Source organism: Betta splendens, chromosome 2 (assembly GCF_900634795.4).
Source record: "Betta splendens chromosome 2, fBetSpl5.4, whole genome shotgun sequence".
NCBI lineage: Eukaryota > Metazoa > Chordata > Actinopteri > Anabantiformes > Osphronemidae > Betta > Betta splendens.
In genome coordinates, this window is record NC_040882.2 from 8,996,912 (window position 1) to 9,005,068 (window position 8,157).

The 8,157-nt window shown below is 50.0% G+C and overlaps 1 protein-coding gene across 3 annotated transcripts in view; it reads left to right on the top strand.

Annotated features, from left to right (window-relative positions):
• The window catches only part of nrp2a (neuropilin 2a), a 51,138-nt gene extending 48,811 nt beyond the window's left edge, over positions 1-2,327 (top strand). For all 3 annotated transcript variants that reach the window (XM_029174661.3, XM_029174650.3, XM_055503957.1), the window contains exons 17-18: positions 41-103; positions 262-2,327. In XM_029174661.3, the coding sequence (XP_029030494.1) occupies positions 41-103; positions 262-566 (368 nt within the window). In that variant the 3' untranslated portion in view covers positions 567-2,327. The remainder of the gene's footprint in view (positions 1-40; positions 104-261) is intronic.
• The last annotated feature ends 5,830 nt before the right edge of the window (positions 2,328-8,157 follow it).

Sequence of the window (8,157 nt, forward strand, 5' to 3'; positions counted from 1 at the left end):
GACGCTTACAGGCAGTGTTTCCTGTTCCTCTCTCCGGCAGTTAAAACGCCTAATGAGTTCGGAGACGGACGCCTCGTCAGCGGCAGAGACCCGTTGGGTGGAGGTAAGGCGCCCGCAACAGCCGCCATCCGTCGCCCTTTGTCGCTTTCGTGTCAACCCATCACATCTTTGCGTTCCCCACCCCCCCCCCCCCTCCCCCCCCCCCCCAACCCCACCCCCCCCCCCACCCCCCCCCCCCCCCCCCCCCCCCCCCCGTCACAGTGTTGCAGTTCCCCGAGTGGAACACGGCCTCCCCGTCGTCCGAGCCGCCGGTGACGCGCGTCTCGGAGAAGGACAACTCGTGGCTGTACACGCTGGACCCCATCCTGGTCACCATCATCGTCATGAGCTCGCTGGGCGTGCTGCTGGGCGCCGTCTGCACCGGCCTCCTCCTCTACTGCCCGTGCTCCATCGGCAGCCTGTCGTCGCGCTCCTCCACCACGCTGGAGAACTACAACTTCGAGCTGTACGACGGCCTCAAGCACAAGGTCAAGCTGAACCAGCAGCGCTGCTGCACGGAGGCGTGAGGCAGGGCGGCGAGCGGGACGCGGCCCGCTTTAATGAAAACCGCGCACCGTTTCATTTCCTTCAGTTCACTTTAGTGTCAGTTCGCTTCCTCGACGCCGCAGGTCCCCGGACGCGCGGGCTATGAGAAAGCCGCTCATAAGCTCGAATGAGACCTTGTTTCCTGTGCGGGAACACGGCGGCGTCCCGTGTTCGGCCGCTCGCGTGGCGGGGGCGCAGTTTCGCCGGGATGCCGGGCCTCAAAAACGAATATCTACACATATCAGCTATGACGTCCTGCTCCACCAAAGGAGAACTGTTTATAAATGCATCATAGATTCGTGCGAGCTCTAGTTTTAAACCTGGCTAATGTAAGCTACACTTATTGAGTCACAGCACATCGTGTGTGGACGGTGGTAGGTTAGGAACGTGCGTAGAAAGCGTCTTTTTTGCTCACACGTGAACACAGTGGCCTCTAACTTAGCTCCCTTTGTGTTTTTTCCTCCATCGCTGTCCATCAGCCTCCGTTATCCTGGAAAGTTCCTGAAAGTCTGTGGTATTTTTAGTCACCGCTGTCCCTTGAGTTTGTCTTTCTGCTCGGCCACTTTCTTTCTCTTTAATGTTTTCGTTCTGGCATATCGCCACTCTGTGACGGCAGATAAGTACAGTAGAGAGAATAGAGGGTGTATGTGTGTGTGTGTAGAGGTGGGGAGGGCGGGGGGCACGTTGTCACGTTCTCTTAACGCTGGGCAGAGTTATTGTTCGGCGTGGCTGTTGCTGGTTCCTGTCAAACAGAAGGTCACGTTTACATCGTGGCCAACGGGGAAAAGGTCAAGGACCTTTGGTCGGTGCAACCTATGGATTGCTGTTAAAGAGCAGACACTGAAAACTGCTAAGGGAAGAGAAACAGAGTGACAGAGCGGGCGAGAGACTAAGACAGAGCACTAAAAATCCCCAGTCTCTCTCTCTCTCTCCTTCGTACTCTCCGTCCTTCCAGGAGGACAAAAACCAAACGGGATCAAAAAAAAAAAAAAAAAAGCGAACGCCGAGCCAGGCACAGCTCCTCACTCCACTGACTGTGTGCCCAGATACAAACAAGCCTTAAAAGCAAAGTGTCCGCTGACGCGTTGCCAAAGGGACGCGAGGCGACACCGAGACCGGGGAGGAGGCATCCACCTTCCCCTCGTTTTACATGTGGACCTCATAAGCCATTGTTTAAAGGACCTACCCCACACTCCACCTTCACCGCGGCCGGCGGGCTAACGGCGGCCTGTCTCCCAAACTTTATCTCTGAATAGACTCATAAGCCACGAGAAGGAGCGGGTGAGACCCTCCCACACAACATACACACTTCACTTGTGTAGAAGAAATACACACCCTCACTTTCAGCTCCCACACACACACACGGAGGCCTGAGAGACTCGAATACACAGCCACTATTAAATCACTACACACACTTGTACACACACTCGCCGTCCCTCTGCGCCGAGGGCCGCTTCTCTGGCCCCCACTGACTCTTTTCAAAGTGCCTTGGAGCCTCGGGGGTCCAGCTTGCCTTTGGAGCCGGAATCAGACTCTTAATTTGACACTGACAGGGACAGTCGCAGCGCCCCCTTCTGCCTGGGAGGACCCAACACACACGAGGAAAAGGACCGCCTCCTCCTTTTTCGCACTGTTCGGACTGCTGTTGTTTGTTTTAAAGGGGTCTTTGTACAGAAATGCTCTTTTTATGATCGTTATTATAATTATTGTTATGATTATTTAATAAAGGATTTATACCATAAGTGCGGAAACAGCTGTTGGGAGTTTCTCACGGTGTCAGAACATCTTTGAGAAGAGATGGAACAAAAAAAAACTCCCTGTCCAAATATCCACAAACTTCATCTGAGTCAAACTTTCACTTTTAATTGCTGAAAGAATCCACACAGGGTTTCACACACACACACACAAGTTTTCCCTCATCTGTCACATACACACACACGTACATAATGTTGTGTTGCCAGTCTGCTACACTTGGCCTCTAATCTCCACATGATGTCCCATTAGTCCAGACCTCTGGTGGCCCTCATTTAAGAGCTCCAACATCAAAGCTTTGAAATGCCCGGCGTCTTAGCCACGCGCACACACACGCACAAACACACACACACACACACATACAAGACACATGCAATTACTCCGCTTCTCTTTACAGCTTGCTGAGTCTCCCACACAAGGTTCCATTTATCCACACAAGCCTTCCTCACCTAAATGTGAGTCCTGTTAGCACACACAGCACAGTTTCACATCCACAACGTGATTCCCTTGTACTCTTTGGGGTCTTGTGGCTGTTTGCGGTAAGGCGGCCCATCTGGTCCATAAAGGTGCCCGGGCAGAGCTTTCCGTGGCATGGAAGGAAAACGAGCGCGCTGACGTTAATGCATTCCTCAGTTTATGAGCGCCGCCGCCACGCGTTTTTCTGTCATCGGAGTTTGTTTAATAAAGCAACGTTGAACACAAGTTTGAGCTGGTGTGAGCCCGGTTCCACGCGCGTGTCGCGGCTGCGCCGCGGCGGCGGTGGCTGTTAGCGCGCTGAGGTCCGTGACACAGCCAGCCAATTATTGTATGCAGGGGGGGGGGAGAAGAAAACAGACAATCCCCAGTCCGCCGGAGGAGTGCGATGCCATCTGCTCACAGGTTTGATTGATCCCGGCAGAACAGTCACGACCACATCACACAAATGAACGCCGACAGGAAATTGCCAAAGGAGCCAGATTGTCATTGTTCCATACCGCCTCTTGTTTTTACAACCAAATTATTCCTAATTTCTTTTCCCCGTGAGTGTGTGTTGCCCAAATGTTGTGTTTTTTTTATCAGTCTGTAACGGCGCACCGCAGGGGCCCTTTTCCTTTAGCTGTCAGATCAGAGGGTTCTTTTGCCTCTGAAGCCGAGGCGGCCTTCAAAGACAAAGCGTTGGCGCCCTGTAAGTGGATAGGCCAGATTGTGGAGGGGGCTCATTTGAGGGTCGCACAACAGGAAGTGGCTAAAACACACGGCTAATTAATCAGGGGATTATGTAATCGCGATGGAAGATGGGGACAAACATGCAGCATGTTCTTCATCACAACTAAAAAGGAAACTTTGCCTGGTTTTCTAACTTCATCGTTTATTATGTCCTTGGCCTGTGACGTGCGCTAGCGACGTTTAGCTTCACGCGAGCGTCAAGCGCGTGCTGCTACACTGGTAATAAAGATAAGAAAACACAAGTCCCGACTTTGACTATTCCAAAAACCCTGTTCCAGTGACAGCTTGAAGAATTGAAGCACCTGGAGACTAAACTTTACGCGGGCTTTCAACAGGATCCAAGCGCTGTCGCAAACACTCGCGCTTCCATCTTTAAATATGTTTCATGCACACACACACACACGCACCGCACTGGGCACCCGCGCCCCAGCGGCCTTCCCGGGAAGGGGGCCCGCGTAATCTTGTCGGCCTGCCAGCGGTTCAAAGCACCTATATGGGTCAGAGCGGGGGGTGGGGGGTGGGAAGGGGCTCCGTGGCGACGCGCCTGCCAATGACGGCAGGCCCGGTGACGACGCATGCCAAAGCCTTGCATAAACAGCAGGCAGACCATCGCGCTCCCTTCCTCCGTGACACGATCATCAGCCAGAGGATACGGCCTACGAAAAACAAACACGCGGAGGAAGTGATTTGAATGAGAAATGGGTCAGGCTTCTTGTCATTGTGAAGCAGCACAGACAAAATTAACATGATTACATGATTGGAGGTCCTGGTCGGACCCCAAAACACTCTTCTGATGCTTTCGCGACCCCTGGCTCTACGTTGGGAGCCACCTGTTGCCTCCACTTGAGGAAACCAGTCATTCGTCATGGTGGGAGGCCTCTCGCACCAAGTGCTAACCATCTGTCTGGAGTGATTTAAGCTACTCGTTTTGTATCTACGGCCCCTGTTGTTTTGATGATCTATTACTCTGACATGAATATGATATATGTTTACTAGAATGTTTTGGAGCTTTATTTTGAATTTTGTGGTCAGTGTTTGTGTCAGTCTGGCCACAATATCCTTTTTTTGGCCCGTTTCTCTATGTAGAGTTTTTTATACTAAAATTTAGCATGTTCTAATTTACTCACATTCAAATAAATCAACCTAATACCATGTTTCATTTAACTTAAAATCCACTTTTAAACACTCAGCCAGCAATCATGCCTCTAAAACCGAGGAGGAGAGGGTGATAATTGCTCTGGTGTCTTAAGGATGAAGGGGAATCTGATGAGTTTCAGCGCTTTTAACACAACCCAGTTCTCAAAACAGATCAAATGTGTTGCGCGGAACCTTAATCACTATGAACTCCTGAACCGCGGAGGGAGAGAAACGCGGCTAAAAATGTATCTGTCAATCAGGAGCGAGGTAAAGCAGAGCCGCCGGTGGAGCCATCGTGCTTGACAGGTTGTCAGGATTCGAGCGCTCTTGGACAAAACATCTTAAAGCTTCTGTAATAATCTGTTCGATGCTGGCACCGTGGACAATTCTTTACTCCCAATCTGTCAAACGCTTTCAGCGAGACATGAGTTGCCAAGCCTGTTATTATCCGAACAAGCGTGTCAATAATAGAATGAAAAACAAAGTTGTATTTCATGAAAAGTGTTAATCAATTAACGACGAGAAAGGCTCGTTTTTTTTTTGTTTTGTTTTGTTTTTGTTTTGTTTTTTTTTTTTTTTAGAATGCAGCTGGAGCAAATTTCAGAAAGGAGCCAATAAACAGCTGCGCTCATCATGATTCACGTTTGCTGTCATTAAAGTGGATGGAAGGCAGAAAGGGAGAAATGGAAAAATCATCTGTCTGCCGCGTGAGGCTGCTGCTCTGCTTCAGTTTGTCAAGTAATTGAAATGGCCTCCTCATAGCTTTCTTTTCAAATTAGGCCTCTTTCATTATGTATTCCATTGAGGCAATAATCGAATTCAATTGCACTTTGAGACCCATCTGTTCCAAAATAAGTGATGATTCCACCCCTCCACAAAAAAAGGCACAGAATGAAGTAAAAACTCCAAAGAGATTTGCGCACAAATCTTTTTATTTGAATCGAATTAGCTCCACGAGCAGCGTGCGTTTAGGAAGCGGCTTTGTAGGAGCGGCCGCCTCATTCCGCCTTTGATGAGGCTGATGTCGGGAGAAACGCGGCGGTAAATCAAAAGGTAACAAAGGGAAGAATGGGAAGTCGTCGCCGTCTTAAAAAAGCTGCGCTGCAGATTAAAATCTGTCACTTGTTCATTTGCATAAAATGTTCTTTATTTGACGAAGACAAAGAGCAGATTCGGGGAGAGGAGCTGTGTGTATGTTGAGCGAGACCTTGACCTGCTGATTCAGTCGGTGACCTCCTGAGATGGAACCATTTGTCTTCAATCCAAATCTATCTTTCTCTCCACCTGGCACCACCTTCAACCAGAACCCCCACAGAAACACATCAGAGCTCAGAGACTTGAACCGACGTCTGGTTCTGGGATAAATAGATCCTGTGTTATAAATCCCACATTTACACCTACAGGTCAATTTAGTGGACGTTTGTCACGTAAGCGAGAAGCAGTGCGCCGGATTTCCGTTTTGTTGTTTTCCCTTTCCTCTGTTTACGCGAGCTGATTGTAAGCAGCGATGTGGCGGTGGAGACGGTGCCAGCGAGGCTGGTGTGAATGTGCAGCTTGAAGAGACGAGGTCTCTGTGTTTGGTTAATGTGGGCTGAGGCTCCGTGTATATCCTCAAATCCTCTGAGTGGGTCGCTGTTGTTGGTGCGGGTTATATTTTATGCCTTGTAGGAGGCAGGAATAGCAGAGCGTGTGTGTGTGTGTGTGTGTGTGTGTGTGTGTGTGTGTGTGTGTGTGTGTGTGTGTGTGTGTGTGTGTGTGTGTGTGTGTGTGTGTGTGTGGCGACATCCTTCCCTCTGTGATAGCGCAGCGCTCTGAGTAACTGCACTCAGGAGAGAGCGGATTTACAGCCTCATTCAACTGTGCTGAGCTCCAGTTAAACATCATTCAAGGCACCAACTTAGCAGTCGCTCTGTATTTTTCACCATCGCACCACACACACACACACACACACACATGCACACACATGCACCGACACCTTTTTTTTTTTTCAATGATGCAGACACACAAAGACGACGTCACACAGATTCATGGGACATTTGCAGCGCGGCGTTTTGGAGCTTTATCTCACTCCTCGCGGTTTTACCTGCGCTGTATTGTTTTTCACCTGAATTATTATATCGCAGAGGTGAATCTCGTGGCTGCACAGACCTGAAACCCACACGCTCCCACAGGCTTAAGCGCTCACTCACTATTTATACAGGGGTTTTAGAGTCAGAGAGAAATACGCCGTATCCATATGAAACGAAGGCCCCGCGTGCAGTGGGGGGAGGGGGGGGCTCCGCTCGCTTATCAGTCGCTCTCAAGCTACAGTTTGGGCCCTTGGAGACGTAACAGCATCAGGCCACTGGGACACGAGCCGAGTCGAGTAAACACGCGGCGGTGGAGTGAGCAGGCTGCACAAAAGGGGCCTCGCTCCCACGACCGTGAGCCCAGACACACGACCCAGCGTCGCAGTCTGTGCGTGCAGACGCCAACGAGCGACATCTGAATCCAGGGACGACTATCACATCATTAATAATAATCCCCATTTCTGAAACTGTTTGGACTTGGCGTCATCGTGGGATTATTTGTAACAGTAATAACCCTCAGGGGGTGGAACCGGGGGAGCGAGCGCCACCTGAACTCGGCCCTGAACGCACCTGGGGGCGGAGGAGGCGACAACAACGGTGGACTACGTATTAAACACTGCATTCTTAGTGGTGCTGAGAGTGTTGGGTGTTTTTGTAGCTGTACTTGTTAGTTAATCGTCTCTAACCATATTTGACTAGAGTCACTAGTTTCATATGGCTCTGTGTTTCCTCCTAAGCCTTCATGAAGTTCTGCATCTCACCATCACTGAAGTGGCTGCAGAGCAACAGCAACCCAATAGAAATGCTATGGGTTCATGTTTGTATTTGTACTTTAAAATAAATGTCTATGAATGAATACATTGTTGTTGTTGTTGTTGTTAATTTAACTGAACTGCAATATTTCTCAAATGTAAAAGTATTTAATGCCATAAAGTAAAGTTTATTTTGATCAACAAATTAGGTTGTGTAAAAAATAAACAACACTGTAGTTGTTGGTGTCCTCATAGTGTAAAACTCTAGTGTAAAAATGAACTCTAAGTGTTTGATGGACACTGCTAAAGTTACTGTACGCTGCAGCTTAACGTCGCGCGTGGGTGGCTGGCTGACCGCTGTCTCCATCACCTGTCGTTGTCATGGCAACCAGGCCAGTCGCGGGGACAGCGTGGGGGCGCCCTGGGCCCAGAGCGAGGTCGAGCTCGTACCTGCGACGTCTCCGCATCGAGCCGGTCGCCTCCCGGGTTCACGCAGAGGGCGCAGATTATGCGCGCAGACAAACACTTCCGCTCCACTCGTCACCGGCGTTCTCCAGCCGTTTGGGCCCCAGATAGGAATTTGTGTTGAATATTTTAATGGATGTGAGTCAGGAATCGTCCTGAAGCCTCATCTGGTGACACTGACTAAAAGGTTG